The following is a 22,533-nucleotide window of genomic DNA, read 5'->3' on the forward strand; positions in this document are numbered from 1 at the left end:
AATATATAGGTTAAAAAAGAAACTCTAGATGTAGCAGAAAAGTTTAACTGAAAGATAATGAAAACGACAAAATTTGTGGAATATAGCTAAATCCTTGCTTAGGGAAAATTTGTATACTTACATTCATGTTCCTACATGAGAAAAGAAGAATGGTTAATTTGTTTACTATCTCAAGAAATTTAAGAAAAAAACAAGAGCATCAAGTTTATCTACAAGAAAATGAAAAAGAGATAAAAAGATATTGCCCTAGATTGGATATGGCTTAAACATGTCCCCCGAAGTCTTATGGTTAGAAGCTTAGTCCTCAATGTGATGAGTGTAGGACCTTTAGGGGGTGGGATGAGTTACGCAGGTATGTAGCTCAATTGGAAGTACATCCTCAGCAGGTACTGTGGAACCCCTGACTCTCTCTGGTTTCTTGTCTCTAGCTGTGACTTCTTTCTTTCTTTCTTTATTTCATACATGACAATAGTGGAATGTATTAATTCATAATTATCCATTCACAGCACTATTTTTCATAACTGTGTATATAAAGTCTGTTCACGGCAAAAAACAAATGCCATATGTTTTCTCTGATATAAGGGCAGGTGACTCAAAGTGGGGTAGGGAGGGAGAGCAGGAGAGGAAGATTACCTCTAGATAGGGAAGAGGGGTAGGAGAGAAAGGGAGGAAGAAGGGGAATAGCAAGGATGGTGGAAGGAGACCCTCATCATTATACAAAATACATGTATGAAGATGTGACTTCTTTTTGCACACGTTCCTACGATCCCCTCTGGGGCCCTCATTATGCTGTTTGGACTTCCATCCTCAAACTTTGAATTAAATAAACTTCCCCTGTTGATGAAATTAACCTGCATTATAACAAAAAATGGACTAGTACAGTCATTAGTGCAACAGAATGCACAAATAAACAGAGAAAAAAAAAATTAAAAAGCCAAAAGTTGATTCTCTGCAAGATGATGAATACCAAGGCCACAAAGCTGGTATGTGAGAGAGGTCGGGGGAAACAGAGAGAGGTGGCAAGTTATCAATACCGAGAAGGAAAAAGGGGACACACTACAGATGCTACAGACAATGAAGCCACAGATCCTAGAAATGAAGTCACTGCAGAGGACTGAGTTTCTGTGAGATGTGGGTTTAGGGCTCCCTGGCACCTGTCAACATGGCAGCCTGGTCTCACCTGCTTTGCCAGGAGAGTGAGGAAGGCAGTAAGGTCCTCACCGTTGAACTTGGTCTTCAGGCTCATTTCCTTCTCAGCTAAAAAGGAAAGAAAATGAATAAAAAGAGAACATATGTTGGTCGTCAATGAACCCGTTTTTGACAGAATGATTTTTTTTTTTTTTTACCCACAGATAACATGAAAAACTCCTGATTCTCCAAGGAGGTGTGGTTCATGGGATGGGTGGGGGTTGGGGGGTAAAATGGTTGGTGTTTCTAAACTGATGAAGGATAAAAATGACATGCAGATCTAGGGCTAAGAAAACTTTTGAGTGTTTCATAGAACAAAAGGAAAATTGAAAACTGGATATAAATTATAAGTGTATCAATCATACATTATAGTTTATTTCCTAGAATATTTTGTGATGATTCTACCTTTTTGAAATCGTACATCCCCCTCAAAAAAAAAAAAAAAAAACAGGGTTCTCTGGAATTATCAGTTCCTCTAGCTGTGTATGTGTGTTTGTGTGTGTATGTGTTTGTGTGTGTGTGTGTGTGTATATGTGTGTATACACATGAGTATAACTGTGTCCAGAATGGATAAGTGTGGGTAATAAAGGGAGTACCTTTTGTTTTTTAATAGTGAAAGAAAAATCCCCAGAGACTACACTAAAATGAAATGTATCAGGATTTCTTAAATCTAAGGGATCCCAGCCTTGACACATACCTATCCAGGACTCCACCACATCAGCCTTCCAGTTAAATTGCTGGAAGACATAATTATCTTCCAATTGCAACTTCCAAGCTTCTATTGCGTTCGCCAGAGAAGGGACCTTTTCGCTCAGGACCTGGATCTTGGCAGAAATTTTCTCCTTATTCTGAATTTCTTCCTGCAACACCAAGGTGGAGGGGAGAGGAAAACAGACACATATACTAGTGAGTGCCCAGGCTAGAAATGTGAATTCATGAGCACTATTAAAAATTCTCATCCCTTTTATTCCAAGTATATAACTACTGTCTTCCAAGTCTAGTGTAATCAACCCATTATTCATCCATTCCCAAGAAAGTTATTTCCACTCTAGTATTTGAGGAGCTTGTTATGTTTGTATACATAAGTGTCATTTTCTTAGTTGATGTGAGCTTCTAGAAGGTATAGAGTCACATAGCACTCAGATCAATGAGGTTTTGTAAAAATAATATGTAAGTAAAAGAATAATTCTCTACTTACAAAGAAGTATATGCATGTTTCTGTTCCTTTGTATTCTTAGAATACTCTAGGGCCAAAGCCAGTGACAAGATCTTAGTAGCACAGCAAAAGTGTCAACAAAGGATTTAAGGAAAGGTCAAAGGTATACATATAAGAATTTGAAGAACAAAATTCCAAAAAACAGCCACTGAATAGCTAATTAGTTGTTTGGGAACAAAAAAACAACAAAAGCATAGAAGAGGTTGCTAAAGTTCTGTGTATGATTTCAGCATTACTCCTGACTATGTTTGGGGTACTTTCTTTCTCAAAATAAAAATTAGACATGGAGTCCCTGGGTGAGCTCACCTTACTCAGGATATCTTCTCCTTGTGCACACACATTTTGTACTCGGGTCTCATGTATAGTAAAGTCATTAGTCAAAGCTTCATGCTTCTTTAGAATGTTCTGCATAAATGAAATCAGTGAAAATCAGAATATCCAGGCTGAAAAACCTGTCTCTACCCACATTCAGGCTCATTGTAATATTATTCACCAGGATTGATTCAGGTTAATGGACAGACTGGATGAGTGTCTACACCCTCTGGAAAAACTGTACAAAATTCCTCTCAAAAGTCTTCTGTTGAAGGTAGTCTTCTTGGAAAATAGAACTTGGAATGTAACTGACACCATTTCTAACTTATCATGTGACCTTTACCTTTTTCTGATTTTTTAAATGAGGATAATATGTAAAGTTGTCTCTGTACTGAGATTTATACAATTCTATGAAATGTTGCATCTATCAGAATAATAGTAAGTTTAGGATACCTAAACTAAGAACTTATCCAAAAGTGGTGCAAAGAGGGTTAAGGAAACGGTCTTTGCCATGTCACTGCAAACCTTCTGTGTGTCCAACTGCCCAGTGGAAACATGGCATCTGTTCAGCCGGCAGAGTGGAAAGAGAAGAGAATGAGGCATGAAAAGCACTGCTTTTCCATCTTTTGCTGTATGTTCCTAAGAAATATCTATACCAGTCCTTGTTACCACCACCACTGCTGCCTTTTTGCATTCCTCTTGTCATACAGCATCTCGTTCATATTTTATCTTAAACACCATAGTAACCCAGGCTAAAGGAAGAACAGAATTTCTATGACAGATATACTTTTTCAAAATCACCATTTGAAAACAAAACCTTTTCAATGCACAATGATCTTAAGCATTGCTGTCAGATGGTCACTCCTTTTAAAACAAGATGGGCTGCATTATATTTTATGTTCCTTTTTTCCCCCAGAAGCTGTAAATGGAGTCTGGATGGATGGATTCTTAGAAACATACAACCTACCAAGACTAAGTCATGAAGAAACAGAAAGTCAGAAAACTCTGATAAATAGTACAGAGATTGAATCAGAAATCAGAAACCTCAGAGTAAATCCCTGGACCAGATGGCTTCACTGATGAATTCAGCCAAGCACTTAAAGAACTAATGCTAATCCTTATCAAACTTAAGAAAATTGAAGACTGGGAACATTTCCAAATGTCTTTATGAAACTAGCATTACCTTGATATCATAGTCAGAGAACTCACAGGAGATGAAAAATATAAGCTAATGTTCTTGATGAATATAAATACAAAAATCCTCAAAAAAACAATAGGAAACTAAATCCAACAATACATTAAAAGGATTATATACCATAAGTAAGTGGGATTTATTCCTAGCAGGCAAGGATGGTTCAACATACAAATAAATATCTGTGATACACTCATTGACAGAACAACAGTACCCTTTTACAATAAAAGTTCTCAACAAACTAGAAACAGAAAGAGTACCTCAAAATGATAAATTTCACATACAAAAATCCCACAGCTAATATCATACTCAATGGTGAAAAACTGAAAGCTTTTTCTCTAAGATCAAGAACGAGGTAGAGATGCAATTTTCCTAAGTCCATTCAACCCAGTATTGGGAGTTCTAGCCAGAGCAATTAGGAAATAAAAGAAGAAAAGAAAAGAAAAGAAAAGAAAAGAAAAGAAAAGAAAAGAAAAGGCATCTAAATCAGAAAAGAAGGTGTACATTGTCTCTATTTGCAAATAATGTGATTATATATATATATATATATATATATATATATATATATAGAGAGAGAGAGAGAGAGAGAGAGAGAGAGAGAGAAAATTCCATATAAAACTGTTAGAATTAATAAACCAACCAGGAAAGTTACAGGATAATAATCAATATACAAAATTCAGTTATATTTCTAAATACTAACAATGAATTATCTGAAAACAAAAAAAAAAAAGGTGACAGTCTTACTTGAAAATAAGTTTAACCAAGGAGGTGAAAAACTTAAATGCTAAAAATTACATAAGATTGATGTAAGAAATTAAGAAAAATATGAACAAATGGAGATGTATCTCATGTTCGTAGATTAGAAGGACTTAATGTTGTTAAAATGTCCATACTACCCAAAACAATCCACCGATTCAATATCATTCTTACCACAATTCTAATGGCACTTTTATATAGAAATAGAACAAATCAATTCTAAAAACTCATAATGGAACCAGAAAAAATCACAGATACCCAAACCAGTGATAACAAAGAATAAAAAGCTGGAGGGAATACTCTTTATGATTTCAAAACATATTATGAAGCTATAAATAACAGTATGGCATGGCATAAAGAAAGACACAGACCAGAACAGAACAGAAGAGATATCACCTAAATGAATCCATGCACATACCATCAACTGAAAAGTGTCAAAAATGCACAATGGAGAAAAGACTTTCTCTTTAACAAATGGTTCTAGAAAAAACATTTATTAAAATTTATTAAAGGGCTTGTAGGCCCTTATCTTACATAATACCTCAAAATCAACTCAAAGTGGACTAAAGACTTCAGCTAAGACCTGAAACTATAAAAATCCTGGAAGAAAAAAAGCAGAAAGTTTCAGAGCATTGGTTTTGGCAATGATTGCCTAGATATGACACTAAACTCACAGGCAACAAAAACCAAAATAAATAAGTGGAGCTTCATCAAACTAAAATTCTGTGCACAGCAGAGCAAACAATCAACAGGGTAAAATGGTAACCTACAGAATAAGAGCTAATTCATGCAAACCCTTTGTATACATTCAGAATGTATAAAGAACTGCTCACCCAATTAAAATAAAAAAGAGCTGTTCAAATTCATTACTATAAATAAGTAAATAAATACAAAGTAAATAAATAAATGAACAAATAATAACTTGATCAAAAATGAGCTAAGAACTTGAGTAAAATTTTTGCTAAAGAAAACATAAATGGCCCACTGGTACATGAAAAACTAGTCACTGTTACTAATCACTAAAAAAAATATAAGTTAAATCCCAATGTGAAATCATCTCATACCTGTCAGGCTGTTTATTAGCAAAAACAAAATCAAAAGATGGCAAGTGTTAGTGATGGATTGGAGAAATTGGGCCCCTGGTACCCATTATAATCCCCATTTATAATGGTGCAGTTGCTATGAAAAACACAGTGTGAACGGTCCTCAATAAATTGAAAACAGAACTACCACATGATCTGGAAATCCTGATTCTGGGCATTTATCTAAAGGAATTGAAATCAGGAGCTTGACAAAATATGAGCATTCCTATGTTCAGTGCAGCACTATTCAAAATGGCTGAGATGTCAAAACAGCCAGAGTCCATTCACAGATGAATGGATAAATCAAGTGTGGTCTATACATACAATGGGATTACTGCTCAGCTTTATAAAAGAAGGACGTTATGCAATGTGTGACAACAGAAATAAAACGTGAAATTATGCCGAGTAAAATAAGTCAGTTTCAAACAGAAATATAGCTTGATTGTATTTATGTGAGGTAAACAAATAGAATAAAAAGAGTGAAACAAGGCAGACTCAGAAAGTCAAAGGTTGAATGTTTTCTCCGATAGGTGAAAATAAAATAAAATAGCAAAAACATAAAATGTTAGCAAAGATATGAAGAAACTTTGTCACTAGTGCAATTGGTGATGAGGCTGTAAAACAGTACAGCTGCTTTGGAAAACAGTTTGGCTTTAAAAAATAAATTAATAGATGATTATAGTACAGCAATTAGACTCCTAAACATTTGTCCCCAAGAAATGCAGCATCACATTTGCTTGGAAATCTGTATATGAATATTTATAATAGTTTTTTCCCAAAGTAGCTAGAAAGTAGAAATGACCCAAATGTCCTTCAACAGGTGAGTTATTGAACTGTGTATGCTCATACCATGACACTATACAACACTAAAAAGGAATGAGCTATTGTTGTAATATAAAAAGCTGAATTAATCACCTGCATTCTATGCAGAGTGAAAAAGCCAATCTTCAAAAGTGACATATAGTCTTATTTCATTCACATAACAGCCTTGAAATGACAAAAAAATTTTAGAAATATAGAACAGATTAATGGTTTCCAGTTGGTAGGAATGGGACAGGGTTAGGAAGGAAGTGGGTGTGGCCATAGAAGAGCAACCCTAGAGATATTTGTGGTGATAGTAATGTTCTGAATCTTGGCAGTGGCAATATTCTGGTTATAGTTTTTCTTGACATTATCATTGGAGGAAACTTGGTAAAGGATACATAGGATCTCTCTAGATCATCATCATCATCATTATTATTATTATTTGTACTAGGGATTGAACTCAAGAGCACTCAACCACTGAGCCACATCCCCAGCCCTATTTTGTATTTTATTTAGAGACAGGGTCTCACTGAGTTGCTTAGTGCCTCGCCAGTTGCTGAGGCTGGCTTTGAACCTGTGGTCCTCCTGTCTCAGCCTCCTGAGCTGCTGGGATAACAAGCGTTGTACTACTGCCCCCAGCTCTGCATTATTTTTTTAAAATGCATGTGAATCTATAATTCTCAAAATCAAAGGGCTTAATTTTTTGAAAAGAAAATACTTTGGAGTATTTGATGTGAAACCTTAAAGTGCTTCAACAAGTCCAGGGATGTGCACGAACACTTTCTAAGACATTTTCAAACCACAGGAATTGATCATTTGAACTATATGCTGTTTGGATTTTAAGCTTTCTTTGGCAAACCTAAGTTTTCCTTATGCCATCATATAGTAATGAATTAATCTCCACATAGAGTTTTGGGTAAATTCCCAATTTTTAGAAAGTACAGTTCTCAAGGTTCCTAGAACATTATTGTTTTATAATCACTCTCTCAAAAGCTGTCAAATCTACATTAACTCAAGATCACACTGTAAACTTTATTTCTTAATTGGGAAACCCAGCCCTGTATTTAAAATGGCATCTCATCAGGTGGAGCATGGAGAGAATGGAGGAACTTTGATTGGCAAAGGAGAGGGAGGGAGAGGAGGAGGCATGGGGGGTAGGGAAGATGGTGGAATGAGATTAACATCATAATCCTAGGTACCTGTGTGACTGAACATTTGGTGCAACTTTGTATTGTATACAACCAGAGAAATGAAAAGTTGTGCTCCATTTGTGTACAATGCATCAAAATGCATTCTGCTATCATGTATAACTAATTAGAACAAATAAAAATAATAATAAAAATAAATAAAATAAAATGGCATCTCTTAACTAGAACTGTTTATTTCTAGTAGATACGTTAAAATTCTTTGTCTCCTAAAAATGATATATTCTGAAATTTATGACCAATATCCAGGCATAAGAGAAAACTTTTTTTTCAAATTAGTGTGACATTATGGTTTTAGGAAATCTTTAGAAAATTTATGCCCTGTAAAGAATCTAAACTATCAGAAGCAGCCTAAATTTAGCCATAAAGTCCTTTTGATTTCTAGACCAGAGATTACAGATTAAGATTTGAGTACTGTTTTCATGCCTGATTGGTTCCATTACTTTGAACAATTCACTGATACCTTTAGATATTTACATCTTTATACTTTAAAATTGGTAGAATTATCCATAATCCCTTCTTCTCCTTCTCTCACCAGGAAAAGTTTCTAATGTCATAGGTGAAAACATTGGCTATTTAATGATCCCATTTAGAGAGAGAAAACAGATCCATCCTGCTTGTTCCCAACCTGAGTAGCAGCCAGTGTGTCTCCAGAATCCCCTTGGGCCACCATGGCCGCCTTCTCACTCATCCAGGTTTCCTCTTCCTCCGCATTCTCCATGAACTGCAGGAATTGTAGGGACTCTTCCAACCGAAGCCCTCTGTGACGGGGTAGTTAGCCAGACAAGGAGAAGAAGGAATGGTTAGCAGTAGGATGACAGCCTGGGGGCCCAGTCTCATCCAAGCAGACCTGCTCCCACTCTACAAGTTAGCCACGGTCAACCTGGACCAGGTCACAGTCTGCTAGGGCCTGCTGGTCAGTGGGGCAGATCTCCTGTGAAACAGAGGAGACTCTTGCCCTAGATGTCCATTTTGAGTCATCACCTACTTTCTAGGAAATCTGCTAAAGAAAGGAAACCTTATGGCCCCCAGAACTAAAATGCTAAGACTTCACCGTCAAAGACTATCCACATGAGGAAAGTGTCTCTTTCTACAGTCTATGATTCAGGAACTACAAAGCTAGAAGCTCCCTTTTTCCACAGGAAGAAATGTTTGCCTCTCACCAACAGGATGGGATTATAGTTGGAAGTTGTGCTGATAACCTTCTGTGAAGGACGACACTTGTAAGAAATTAGTGATAAAAGACAGCTGCATGTCAGGGCAGGAAGAAAGGTATTTTCAGAACAGAGGTAGTGATCATTTCTGTCTAGGGTAAATGGTGGACAGCTTCATGGAAGAGTTGGGTTTTGAGCAGGGACTTGTAAGCTAGGCAGTCAGGGAGGGTGGTCAAAGCATCCTCCCAACAGCTGCCTAACAAATGAAGCCCATAGGAAGATAACTGGGCCTCCCACTCACCGGTCCTTGGCCAACTCTTTGAGTTTCTCCCAGTGTTGCACAAACTGAGCCAGCCGCTCCTGGATTTCCTCTTGCCCCACAGCATCCTTGTCTCCCAGCTTCTCGGCCATATCCAGCACATTCTGAAGGACACACCCATCCATTTCACATCACTCCACAATCTCTCCCCATTCATCCACAGTCCTTGGAAAAGTACCCAGGCCTTCCTACCCTTTGGATCATTTATAACTTCCTAGAACTGTCTTCATGCCTGACTGGCTCCATTACTTTGGACAATTGAGAAAACCTGGGAGCATGAAGGGAACTGCAGCAAGGTCTGCCCTGCTAAACGTTTCCAAGTATTTTGGCAAATACCTTGGTGTTTGCATTATGCTTATAAAGCACATGAGCTTTATAGTCACACGTGGACTCTGCTGCCAGGTCAGACCCAGAGTATCCTTCTTCCCATAAGGCTATCATACAGCTTTACCAGATGTCCCAACCTGCATCCCAATTGTCACTGACTTCCCAACACTGCTAAAAATGCTCCTTCCAGGGAACAGCACAACCTCCTGTCTAGAATCCTTCTATTCAGAGAAGATAAAATGTGGTCAAAAAAAGAACACCTGTGAACTGTATTACCAACTTTCTGTGACCTTGGAATAAATTCTGCATTCACATTTTGCATCACCAACATATTTGACTACACCATGAGAGACAGCTAGCTATTAGATTATTTTCTCTCTTCAGGTCTGATCATTCTATGCCCACCTGGATGGCAGGTTCATGTGCCACCAGCTCCCCCTCCAGGCGTTTGTGCTTCTTCAGTAAGTTCTGAACACCCTGCAGATCCCTCCCATAGTCCTGGGAGCTGACTCGTGCCAGTTTCTCCCTGAAACCAAGGAAGAAAGAAAAAAAAATTAAAGTTTAGACGTCCAAGGTCACTCAAGAGCAATAGTTTTCTAAGTGTATGTGGGCAGGGAGGTGGTAAATTCTGGAATATTCTAACGCTAATAGCCAAAAGGTAAGTAGTGGCTGATGTTTTCAGCATAAACAATTGATGGTTCTAGTACAAACTAAAATACTGATGTCCACCGTGGACACACCTGTAAAAAGCCTTCCCATGAATCATTTTGCCTGTCTACCTTTGTATATTTTCTTTGCTTAAGAACATATACTAATGCTACTCTTGTGGGGGGCGGGGAATGAAAATGTGTATGACCTCTATGGCTTTTATTATTTTCATCTATCAATTTCAATAAAAACTTAGTTAGAATAGTTTTTGAAGAGTTGGTATTACAGGGGTCATGAAATTTAAATGGCTCCAAGTATAAAATATTAGAACATCATCATGAAATACAAGATATTAATAAATAAGATGATGCTATTTTAAGGTATCCTCTTTGCTGCCCTATGTACTGTTTACATCTAATTAATTCATTACTCATAAGAATAAGCAGATCTGCAGAATAGAAGCAAGATGCAACAGTGATATGGGCAGAATCTTTTAATTTTCTAAGAGTTCCCCAGTCATATTTTTTACAAGAAAAGTAGAATTAGTAATGAAACCATGGTAGATAGTGTATCGCATTCTCTGTTTTATGTCCAGTTCAGTGTTACTAGGTAACACTGGATATAGACTGAATAGAGCCAACAATCTTAGCTGGGTAATCTATAAATACTCAGCTCAGTGAGTATTACACGTTCTATGAACTATACAGAGCAAACAAAATGGCTTCAAAATTTGGTTCCCTACATGTATGTGAATTGCTCACCACTTCCTCCACACTTCTCCTGTCTAAATCCAGTAAGGGAATTTGGGGAAAAAATAAGACCAATATTAACTTTAAGCAGAGACAAACATGATTAAAATACCATACAAATTTTACACTGAAATTTCATTGGGTGGTTTTCTAGTCTCATCTCTAGGATCATCCACACATTGTGAGTTGGACTGGGGATACGTACTCGATCCAGGATTCCTCATCATCTAGTTCTTGGAAGAACTGGAACAAGGCATAGGCCTCTTTCAGTTTCTCATGATGGGCACTTGCCAAGTTCTGGACATTTTCAAAGCGTGAGTTGATACTGTCCCTTTTCTCCACAATCTGCTCGATGTTGAAAGTTCCACTGGAGAGCAGATCCTCAGCCAAGTTGTTCAGGTCCTTGAGTGCCTCCTAGAAAACCCCAGCATGCTCAGTGAGTGGAATTGTATAGACCCCAGACTTTAACCATCCCTGGTCCTGGTTCAAAGACCAGGTCAAATAGATTGCTTTTAAAAAGTAGTTTGAATTAAGCTGGGCAGGTAACTTATGCCTGTAATCCCAGCAATTCAGGGGGCTAAAGCAGAAGGACTGCAAGTTTGAGGCCAGGCTCAGCAACTTAGTGAGACCCTGACTTATAATAAAAATCAAAAGGGACTTGGGATAGAGCTCAGTCGTAGATAGAGCACCCCCTGGGTTCAATCCCCAATGCCATACACACATAAAAAAAGGTAGTAAAATTGATGTTCTATACTATTTTCTGTTTTACACATATTTGTCTATGTTCAGATTGAATAAGAGTTAGATCACAGAGCGATACAGATAGCATGACTCTATTATTACTCAAACTGTACATTTATTCTGTGTCTCCTGGTTCTTCCTTCTGGTTTTCACCTGTATCCATAGCTAGAAAATGAGATCTTGGGGAACAATCTCACCATGCAGGACTATCTTCCTTTAGAGCACTGATTCATTGTTCAAAATACTAAGCGAGAACAACTGTATTGGTAGAAAGCTTAGTTTGTCCACAGAACACACCCAGACCCTTCCCATCCTAACACAGCCTCCTAGTTATACAACAGGAGATACTACCAAGGACTGAAGACTTTAATCTAGAAAGCCTTTGACTTCTTGTCCTTTCTTCATATCCTTTACTACTAAATAAAAATGACACCATAAATGTCTGTCTGAAATGAACACCTGGTCACTGTTCACAGGGCAAATTTTTGGTTGATATTAGGTTGCAAATGGAATTCTTCATAGGTTTTCTAGAGTGTATATGTATTTCAAATTCATTGTACATGTTCCAACTGATTTTTGTTTTTCTCTCTCTCTCTAATTCTGTAAAATAAAGTTGCATTTTCTTTCAAAGGCCAGATCAAATGTATAGCTATGGAAAAACTCCAGGAAGTGGATCTTAAAAGCTGTCTTGTTTGTCTTTTTACTGATGCATGTATATAAACTAGTGAAAAGATAAACAAGGCAGCTTTTAAGATCCACTGGCTGGAGTTTTAGAGTCTGCAGTTCAGTGATAATTGACAGTGACTGTCACAGTGGCTCTATACCCCATAGATCTGACCTGGTTAAAATAAATGATGGCTGAGCTGTCCTGCTCAGTTTTGCAAGGCTATGTTCTCAAATGGTCTCCTAGAAAATAAGAGAGGAAAATAAAAAATGTTTCATCCTATCCAAAGGGTTTCAGTACTCCTCACCTCTCGAGCCGACATCTCTTTTTCCAACAGCTGATGCTTCTTGAGCAGGTTTTCTGCAGAAGCCAAGTCCTTGGCCTGATCTTTCATGGCCAGAAGTGTCTCTGCCTGGAGACAAAATAATAAGTAATAAAGCTGATAGATGAAAACCGTGTTTCAGGAGAATAAAATTTAGCATCTAGTCTACAGTCTTTTCCCAAGAAGGCTCAAGAAAACCATTTACATATAAATTCTTTTATTTAACAAGTGTTCTTGAAACTACCATGCTCCCACCACCTCCAGGTGCAATTACCTCTGAGAGCCAGAATTCGAAATCCCGGACACCTGTGTTGAACCTCTGCTGGCGACTAGCCTCATCGAGTTTCTCTCCTTTGTCAATGGTTCTCTCAAGGAGGCTGTCCCAATGTTCCTCTAGCAATTGCAGTTGCTCCTAACTCAAAGAAAGGGAGGATTCTGAGCACTGTGACAACTCGGATAATGTAGGGAGTTTCTTTATGTTGGGATTAGCCAAAATTGGCTGACAATTGAATGTCATACATTTCAAAGTAGTTATGCTCAATGTGGAAAAACAAGACGTTTTGGATGACAGGAAACAGTTGAAACAAAGATCCTGCACTGATTGCAATGACTGGCATCCAAATGCAAAAAAAAAAAAAAATTCTCGGCAGAGGGATAGAGAATGCAAAGCAAGCATGAGAAGACTTGGGAATTCAGTTGAAAGCTCTCTTGGAGTTCCAGGAGCTAAGTATGATGGGAGAGGTGATCTGAGCATTACTGCTTTCTTCCTTTCTTGTCTAGAGGGAGGAGTAGTGACCACAGAGCACATGCTGGATCCCTACCCATAGAACAATAAAGAGTAAAAGATTTTTATGCATGTGCCTTTGCAGCCTAAAGCTCATCCCAAGCAGAACTTTTACCTCCATGGTCTCTTCATTGCCATCACATGCCTTCCGCTCAATCAGGGAGTTTCCCAGGTTGATGACTCCTTCCACCTGCTCAGTTCGACCCCGGACCTCATTTTCAAAGGTCTGGTGCTTCAGGTATTTCCTCTGAAGGCAAAGCAAAAACTTATCCTTTCATGTAGGTAAGTGAGATTTTTAAAAAATCAGGTATAAAAGGAAGAGTTAATATTTCTATCACATCCAAGATATTGGTGATTTTAAAGGACTTGCTTCCTGTTAGACTCAGTATGTGGGGGTGCTCATTCAGCCAACAATGTGAGTGAGACGGGTAAAATTTTCCAAGATTCCTATTTTGAACTTGCCTGAATGTTGGTGGGGTCTTTGTAGGATTCATCACAGGCTATGGGCATCATCTCACTGATCCATTCCTCCAGCTCCTCAAGGTCATGGTAGAATTTTTTCAGATCAGCATGGTCTCCAAGTTTTGTCTGTTCAGCCATCATTAGGGCTTTGAGAGCATCCCATCTGTGGGAGGGGGCCAGATGATTTTTTTCCATTTTGCAACCTGCTCTTTTTCCTTTCCTACTGTTTGACTGTTTTCAGATACAAAATGCAGTGGTTAAATCAGGTAATTTCTAGTGTAATTTCCATGTCTTTCATCCCATGAGTCTAGATCCGACAGTGTTATCACTTGCATCTTTAATGCCCTCTGAAAAGCCCATGTGTTAGACAATGCAGCAATGTTCAGAAGTGAAATGATTAGTTTCCATTTAATGGATTTATAATCTGAATGGAATCCTGGGTGGTAAATGTAGACAGGTGGGGTGTGGCTGAAGGAAATAGGTGCCTGAGGATGTGACCTGGGACTATAGCTTGTCTCTAGCTCCTCTCCCTCTCTTTGCTTTATAGTTCTCTAAGCAGCTTTCCTTCACTACACCATTCTGCTATGATGTTCTGCCTCTAGAGCAGTACAGTCAGCCAACCATGCACTGAGAATCTCTGAAACCATGAGCCCCAAATAAACGTTTTCTTTGTCTAAGTTGTTCTTGTCAGGTATTTTGGTCACAGTGATGAAAAGGTAATACAAAGATAGTTTAAGGCATCTAGAAAGGACAAAATCTCAGAGTGTCTTCCCCGTCACAATGCTAGCAAAGAGGTCACTTTGCTACATCTTCCGGTAGCCTCGGGACTGACCTGCTTAGCACTTGTTGGAGCCGAGTGTTAATCTCTTCCTTCGCATAGTGGTCATCATCTATGAGCTGATCAGCAAAATCTTTTAGGTCATTAATTTTCTCTTCCTGAATAAAGGAAAATAAGAGACCAGGTGCCTGAAGATTAGACTTTGGGTACAATCTCAGACTCCCTCCTAAGGAAGAACAGTAATAACCTTTTTGCCTTCAGGAGACAGCTCCAAAGCTAAATGCCTTATAGGAAGGTCTATAGGAAGGTGTATTTTAACTCAACAGGAGGAAAAATATCTAACAATCTTACTGAGGTGAGCTAGCTGTGTGGTAAGTATCTCCCTAAAGAACAGTCATTCTTCATGACTGTTGTCTAGAGTGAGTCCTTCATGGGGCAGGATGTTGAAATAGGTTCTAAGAACACAAAGTCAATTTGAATCCTCAAATTTGGGTTTCAGGATGGCAGACTTAAAGTTCAATTACACATAGGACTAGGATAAGACAGTGCCTCGTGTCGATCCACCTTGCCTGCCTCCAACTTGTCTGTAAGAAGTAAATGTGAGTCAAAACACTCCTGAGTCATGATCCCAGACAAATGTATAAGATTTCTGTTATGCCTACAACCATTATCATTGGAATATTTACATTCCCTGTTTTTACCTGAGCAGTGATTGCTTTCTCCAAATCATCACGTTTCTTCATCAAGGCCTCTAGGCTATGTAAGGAATCTCTGTCATCCGACCTCAGGGAATTCTCACGTGCTGTCATCCAGCTCTCAACCTGCTCACATTTACCTCGGAACAACTACGGAGGATGAAATTAGAGGTATGTTAAATGTTTATTCTGGGTGGACAGAGGAAATGGTCTTACCCCTCTCCTATGACATGAACAGCAAGGATCCTGCACGGAGTATGTATGTTCTTTTAAGAAACATTCATACAATGAATCTTAGCTATATTGAATTTTCTACTCTTTCCTGAATTTTCTACTCTTTCCTTTATGTGTTTAAGCTATAACACCCATATCTTACAACTGGAAGATACTGACTGGTTATTTTCTTTAGGACTCTGCTAAACATTACCCATAGAGTTGGACTGTGACATTCTCATACTCTTCCCTCCAAAGCTGTAATCATTCCTTCCTCCCTACCCTCAAAGCCTTCAAGAATTTTGTTTTATGAAATGATGTCCTATATTAGAATAATCTGTACTGCATGTCTAATTTTACTACTTAAAAACAGAAACATTAATTTACTAATCTTTGTGACACCGGGGCCTGCACACAGTAGATTCTCAATGAAAATCCATCAACCCCTTCATTAATCAATAAATTACAATCATTCTCTGTCATGTCCAGGACTGATCACTTTCTTCCTTATCTCTTCTAACAGGGATAAGAGCAGAGAATAAAACAATAATCAGACTATGGAACATAATGTTACCTAATCAAGAGATGCCCTTGTGTCTACAACATGGGAAGTCTGGGTACTGAGTGACTGTGATATCCAAATAGAACTGCTTACAAGGAACAGAGTAGGGCTTCACTACTGGAAACCTGCTGTACCTGCAATTTCAGGCATTGGTCTAGCATCTTCTTGCGTTTTTCCCAAGACTTCTCCAAATCTTCTCTCTTTAGTTGAATGTCTTGAAGTTTATTTTCAATCTCAGCTCTATTACGGTGCACACTGTCTATAAGTTCTGTGCCAAAATTTTCTAAGTCCTGGAAAGTGGGGGCCTCAGCCTCCATCTCGCCATGATGCTCCTGTTGGAAAATGGGGAAGTAGACTGGTGAAGCTAATCCTTTTGAAATTGTTTTAAATGAAGCGAGGTCATCAGGTCAAGTGATGAGCGGTTGTGGGTTTTTAGCCATACCTGGTGTCGCTCTATCAAGATCTCTGTGCCCGTTAAGTCCTCAGCTAGCTCTGGTGATGATACCATGCCACCAATGGCACTCATCCAATTTTCAAGGTCCCTAGAGAAACAGGTATATTGGGATGGACAAAAGACCTTGCCATATTCTACAGGGTTATCTGTCCAATAACGTTTTAGAAAATATTTCCAGAATAACATTTTCTGTGTCTTCCTATGCTTCCATGTCGTATCATGTTTGGTGTTCTCATTGTGTTAATGATAGCATCGCCTTGCATTTGAAAATCTTGTCTTACATAGTATTTCTTTTAGTTCCTGAAATAATCCTGTAGAGAATTATGAGAACTCTTTTATTTCCATATTGGAGATAAGGAAGTCAGCTTGGAGAAGGTAAGCAATTTGCTAATGTGGTGCAATTAAAACCAGACATATGGACTATGTTCTTAGAACATTTTCTACCTATCATCTGGACTAGAGCCCAGACCTCTGGAGTTATGAACAGAACGTATTCCATGACTGCTGTTGATTCCTGTTCCTTCAACAGTTTTCTGGGCTTTAAAGATACAGCTTATGGAGTCTTGGGGAAGGCGCATCTTTTCTTTTTTCCCCAAAAAATCTAATACATGCTTCTGCTCAGCACACACATATATATACACACATAAACATATATACATGTCATACATTTCCTACATTACTGATTAAATCAAGATTTATTTCTTATTGTTTTAGTAGTCAAGAATTTAGACAAGGCAAGCTAAGATTTATTCTTCCAGAGAGAAAATGTCAACCATGCATTGATTTAAAAGTTATCATGATATTAAAATAATAATCCCATAAAGAATATATTTAGTCTTGTTTGCTAAATATTAATCCTTAAATCTAGGAAAGAGAGGTCTTTTGTTTCTTTATACAATAATTGTTTTCATTTATCCAAACATCTAAGTTTTATTTATTGCTCACTGGGTACCAAATATTTTGAAAAAGATATATCTTTACCTTCTAGGAGATCATACTTTATTTATATTTGGGGTAGGGTAAAATGAGGTGTTAGTGTTTCTCAGAAGGTGAGAACATGACTGTGATTGTGCAATATCAAGGAATAAAAATTTGTAAGAAGGGGCCATCATTTATTCTGGAATCTTAGTAATATATATGGAAATAAATGATTTTGAAGAATGGGTATAGATGTTATTTAATTACACTGTGTGAAAAAGTGCAGCTTTCCAGAGGAGCTAAAGTGGGGGAGGAGTTACCAAAAGCAACTATAATCATCTTGCTCATTTGCTTCCTTTTCTTCTTCAAAAGGACTTCCTTGTGAGTAGCTACTGCCTGGACCTTCAATTCCAAAGACTCCTCCAAGCAGGTTGAAACAATGGGGCAGAGTCATCCCACATAGTGTATATTTGCAAGGTAAATTTCATACTGTGAAAATATTCTGACTGTAGCACAACAATGAAAATTCTCTAGGATTTGATTCCAATGTTTCTAAATTTTTCTTTTGCTACTTGTGCTTAACACCCCCAATATAAAAAAACCTGTTCTCCAGTTTCCCCAGCCTTTCTTATCCTTATAGTTTTTCCCATTCCCATCTGTATGGGATAGCATTCTCTTTTACCAAAATCCTGACTGATATGTAATCAAATGCTACCTCCTCCAGAGTGCAGGGAATCTAATCTGTTTCCTCTATCTCTGAACTTTCACAGCTTTATTTGCTAGGATGTGTGGTTTGTAGTGTTTCACCATTACAAATTCTTCCACATTCTTCTCTGTCTCTCCAGTGTAAGAAAGCCCCCCCCTTGATGTTCATCTCATGATATATAGCTCCTCGTTTGTGCCATATACTTTGCAGAAGGTCATTAGTTGGCCTATATGACCTCACATTTCTTCAAACATCAATCTTTTATGGCCTGAAGTACTGAATTTAACATTTTTGTGCCTCACCAGAGGCAATATTTGGACAGCGTGGTACCTTCCAAACCCATGGGTTGATGGCACCTCTACCCACAGTGTTCCTCCACGCTCTACTTAGGGCCAGATATGAAAATTGCTCACCCACAGGGTGAAAATCCACCGTCTGAACTTTACCTGGCCTTGCTGAGGAACAGGTAGAATTTCTGGGCCTCATTCAGGTTCTCTTTACGATCTTCTGTAAGCACCTGTAGGTCATTCCAGGCCTCGTTCAGCTCTGTTCGCCGTCTCTGCAGGTCCTCAATGGCATCTGGGTGGGATTCACTGAGTCGCTCTGCCGTCTCTCCCAGTATGGTCACCTGGGGAGGTGCAAGAGCTCTGGCAATCACACTATTGTAGAATCTGATTCTTAGCAAATAAGAGTCCTGAGTCCTGGTCTTAATCTCCCCAAGTAGATGCCAGCAATGTACCATCACATCTTACTACTTCATAAAATAATATCAACCTCTCAGTTTACATGATAACTTTTTGAAGTGCTCAAAATTGACCTTACCATTTTTCTTTTAAAAGTAACAAGTTTTAGAGAAAGATGGTTAAATGACTCTTCTGTCTAGTAGCAAAACCAGGGTACCAAAAGGTCCTTATTCTTTAAATGAGGATATTTCCAATATTGATATTTTCTGTTCTTCTTTTTGCTCTGTATAATAAGGCCAAGCTTCGTGTTACCTCCAGTGTATCTGTAAAACTCTACTCTTCTTTTGTGTTTTGAAGTAGGAGTAACCTTATTCAACTCCTGACTGAGAAAACATTGCACAAAGCTCAGGCATAGCCCTATCCATCCTGGGTATGTATAGTTGCTATTTCTCTTAGGCCACTGTCCTGTAACTAATTGCCTCAACTTCTGATCACTTGATACCCACTAAACAGGCAAGAGGACATTAAATACTCAGATGGTGGCAGTTCAATGCATTTTTCTTGATGTTAATGGTCTTGGGGGTATGTCTTTTTATTGGTTTTTGCTTTGGGGACAGAGTGCAAGAACAAGTATCGAGCAAGATAAAGAAACAAAAGCCTAAGACTGGAAAAGAAAGCCAAATAGGGGGTATTGATATGGTTATAAAAACAAAGAGGAAGGTGCTGAAAAAGCTCAGAAGCACACAGCTCACCTTTTCCCCCAAAGGGATGAGGTCTCTCTCAAAGCTCTCATGTTGTCGCTGAAGCGCCTGTACACTGATCAGGTCGGAGCCAGGGTCAGCAGCCCTGAGGGCCTGGCACTTCTTCTCAATCTGTTCCTTTGTGTCATCTATATCTCTGGTCCACAAGAGAATAAAAGACTTTAGGAATAATGATGTGTACCAAAGAGAAACTGACCAGGCTCAGAAGGAAGTCACTACTGCCATGTTACCAAATCTAACACCTCCACCTCCATCACCAATACCACCAGCACCACCAACACCAACACCTCCATCACCACCTCCACCATTTCCACTATCATCGCAACTGCTACTTTTACCACCGTCACAATCACTATCACTATCAATACCACCACCACCAACACCACCTCTACCTCTTCCACTAACACACCATGACTACTACTTCCACCACCTTTACTACCAACATCACATCACCTCTCCCACTGCCATTACCATCACCACCACCACCTCTGTTTACCAGAATAATATCAATGCCAGATGGTGAAGCCTACATTTGAACCAAGAGGTCTAACTTCAGAGCCAAGTGTTTAACAGTTATATTCATGCTTTCTCTTTTTAGCTATTCTAAACAGCCCTACCAACCTGAATCTCTGCTTTCCCCTTCCTTGCATCTTTAAGACACATAGGAAGGTATTTGGTTTATGTTTTGTTCATTTGTTTAATTCTTGTATGTGTGGTTATATTTCTTAGTACAAGTATGAATTTGGTAACCAAAGGCAAAAATGTATTCAACGAACAAAGTCAATGTGATGGTCTGTTTTCCATTACTGTCTGCTTCTAGTCTAGGACTATAATTATTTATACCATTTGTTTATACTTCAAATCAATTCACTATCATGAAAGCATTCATAAAATATTAATTATGTGCCAGGGCCCAAGCCAGACATTAGAAAACTAAAGTTGGAGCTAGGCATGGTGGTACATGCCTATAATCACAGTTACTCTGTAGACTGAGGCAGGAGGTTTGCAAGTCTAAGGCCAGTCTGAGAATTTAGGAAGATCCTGTCTCAAAAGTTTAAAAAAAAAAAAAAAGGCTGGGATTGTGGCTCAGCAGTACAGCACTCGCCTAGTATGGGCAGGACCCGGGTTTGATCCTCAGCAACACATGAGAATAAAGGCATTGTTTGTGTAAATCTACACCTAAAAAATAAATATTTTTTAAAAAGTGGAAAAAAATCTTTTTAAGGGTCTAGGGGAGTAGCTTAATGTAAAAACACCCCTGGATTCAATATTTAGTATCACAAAAAATAAAATAATAATACATTCAATACACAAAAAAATAAAATGAAGTAGGTTTGTCTTGGAGTATTTAATGTGCCAAGTGAGGAATCTATTTCTAAAAAATCCAGATTCCTATTTGCAAACTGTCTCTAGCTCAGAAAAAAAGGGTTACACGAATAGGTATCATTACCATAGTGTTATGGTTTAGATCTGAAATGTCCCCCCCCAAAAAAACTCATATATTAGGCAATGCATCAGTGTTCAGAAGGGAAAAGATAGATTACGATAGTTTTGACTTCATCTGTGCATTAATCCACGTGATGGACTAATCATCTGAATGGACTACTGGTTGGTAACTGTAAGCAGGTAGGGCATGGCTTACAGGAAAGGGCCACTAGGGGCATGGGCTGGGCGACTAGACTGGTCCCTTCCTCTGTTTTTTCCTGCTTCCTTTGCTGTGAGCTAAGTACTTTCCTCCTCCAAGCCCGGTGATGTTCTGCCTCCCCTCAGACCCAGAGAAATGGAGATGGCCAACCATAAGCAGAATCCTCTGTGAAGTCAAACAAACTTCTCCTCCTCTAGTTGTTGTTGGCAGGTATTTTTGCCACAGCAATGAAAAGCTGACTAGCACACATCGTTACTGGACTTGTGAGTTATGTGTTTTCTAGAGTAGCACAGCATTTTAGAATTAATTCTTACCTGTGAAACATCTCCACAGCATGTGCACTGCCTAGCAGCTGCTGCTGTTCATCTGCAAGCCTCTGCAAGGAATCCCAGCGTGTGTTCAATTCCTAAAAGAAGAGCCACATCAGACTTTGGACAAGGAGTTGGTTCGGATAGCTCAATGGCGTCTATGACTAGCTGGATTTAAATCATTGCTTTCATGTTATCTCCTTCAGAAATCGCCTTGCTTTACTTTTTTGTCAGACAGGCTGATCTTGGTCTTATGCTGGTGCAGCAGAGAAAGGGATTTCTTTCCTTCCAAACTGATGATTCCCAGTTGGACTCATCAACCCTAGAGCCATAATTGATGCTTGCTATCACTAGACCATATTATATATAATCTCTGAAAAATGAGTAAAATGTGTTGCCTTGGTATTTAGAATCTGCTACAATTCTCTGGGGCAAGCATAATACCTTTCTGCATTCTGAATTGAATAGACCTAGTGGTCTAAGAGCCTTACTTTCTGTAGAGGGTACACATATTATTTTCATGCACATTACTTTTCCCTCTTATCCATGACAATCACCATGGGATGAAGAAGGGAGTTCTTCTTTACTAGTTTATAACAACTCACAGACTGGACTTTCTATTAAATTTCATTAGTCTTTTATGCAGTCATAGGTCAAGACACAGACCAGATGAAGAATTTTCTCTCTCTCATCTCTATTCCTTCTCTTCTCCTTCTTCATTATGTTTATGAGAACCCAACTCTTCCAGGAAACTTTCTTGATTATTCTCTTCCCCATATCACAGCTTCTTTATCTTCACTTTCTTTGCATTCATGTATTTGAGCAATGGATCTCTTATGTGGGTGGTAATAAAAGGGAAGTGATTGTTATAATTGAAGGATTTCA

At 38.5% G+C, this 22,533-nt stretch overlaps 2 protein-coding genes across 2 annotated transcripts in view; one reads left to right on the forward strand and one right to left on the reverse strand.

Annotated features, from left to right (window-relative positions):
• Nucleotides 1-22,533, forward strand: part of LOC308655784 (interferon-activable protein 203-like) — a 441,182-nt gene that overhangs the window by 130,589 nt on the left and 288,060 nt on the right. The gene's annotated exons all lie outside the window — the stretch shown is intronic.
• The window catches only part of SPTA1 (spectrin alpha, erythrocytic 1), a gene marked incomplete at its 5' end in the record, with an annotated part of 73,073 nt that overhangs the window by 12,710 nt on the left and 37,830 nt on the right, over nt 1-22,533 (reverse strand). Inside the window, 18 exons of the mRNA XM_081306060.1 lie at nt 1,181-1,257; nt 1,886-2,048; nt 2,711-2,809; nt 8,384-8,516; nt 9,211-9,332; nt 9,961-10,081; nt 11,158-11,366; nt 12,665-12,769; nt 12,954-13,091; nt 13,579-13,710; nt 13,926-14,088; nt 14,758-14,861; nt 15,405-15,548; nt 16,308-16,505; nt 16,616-16,715; nt 18,698-18,879; nt 19,687-19,831; nt 21,655-21,746. Of these exons, the coding sequence (XP_081162186.1) occupies nt 1,181-1,257; nt 1,886-2,048; nt 2,711-2,809; nt 8,384-8,516; nt 9,211-9,332; nt 9,961-10,081; nt 11,158-11,366; nt 12,665-12,769; nt 12,954-13,091; nt 13,579-13,710; nt 13,926-14,088; nt 14,758-14,861; nt 15,405-15,548; nt 16,308-16,505; nt 16,616-16,715; nt 18,698-18,879; nt 19,687-19,831; nt 21,655-21,746 (2,427 nt within the window). The remainder of the gene's footprint in view (nt 1-1,180; nt 1,258-1,885; nt 2,049-2,710; nt 2,810-8,383; nt 8,517-9,210; nt 9,333-9,960; nt 10,082-11,157; nt 11,367-12,664; nt 12,770-12,953; nt 13,092-13,578; nt 13,711-13,925; nt 14,089-14,757; nt 14,862-15,404; nt 15,549-16,307; nt 16,506-16,615; nt 16,716-18,697; nt 18,880-19,686; nt 19,832-21,654; nt 21,747-22,533) is intronic.

This window comes from Spermophilus citellus, assembly GCF_964194105.1.
Source record: "Spermophilus citellus genome assembly, chromosome: 9".
Lineage (NCBI taxonomy): Eukaryota > Metazoa > Chordata > Mammalia > Rodentia > Sciuridae > Spermophilus > Spermophilus citellus.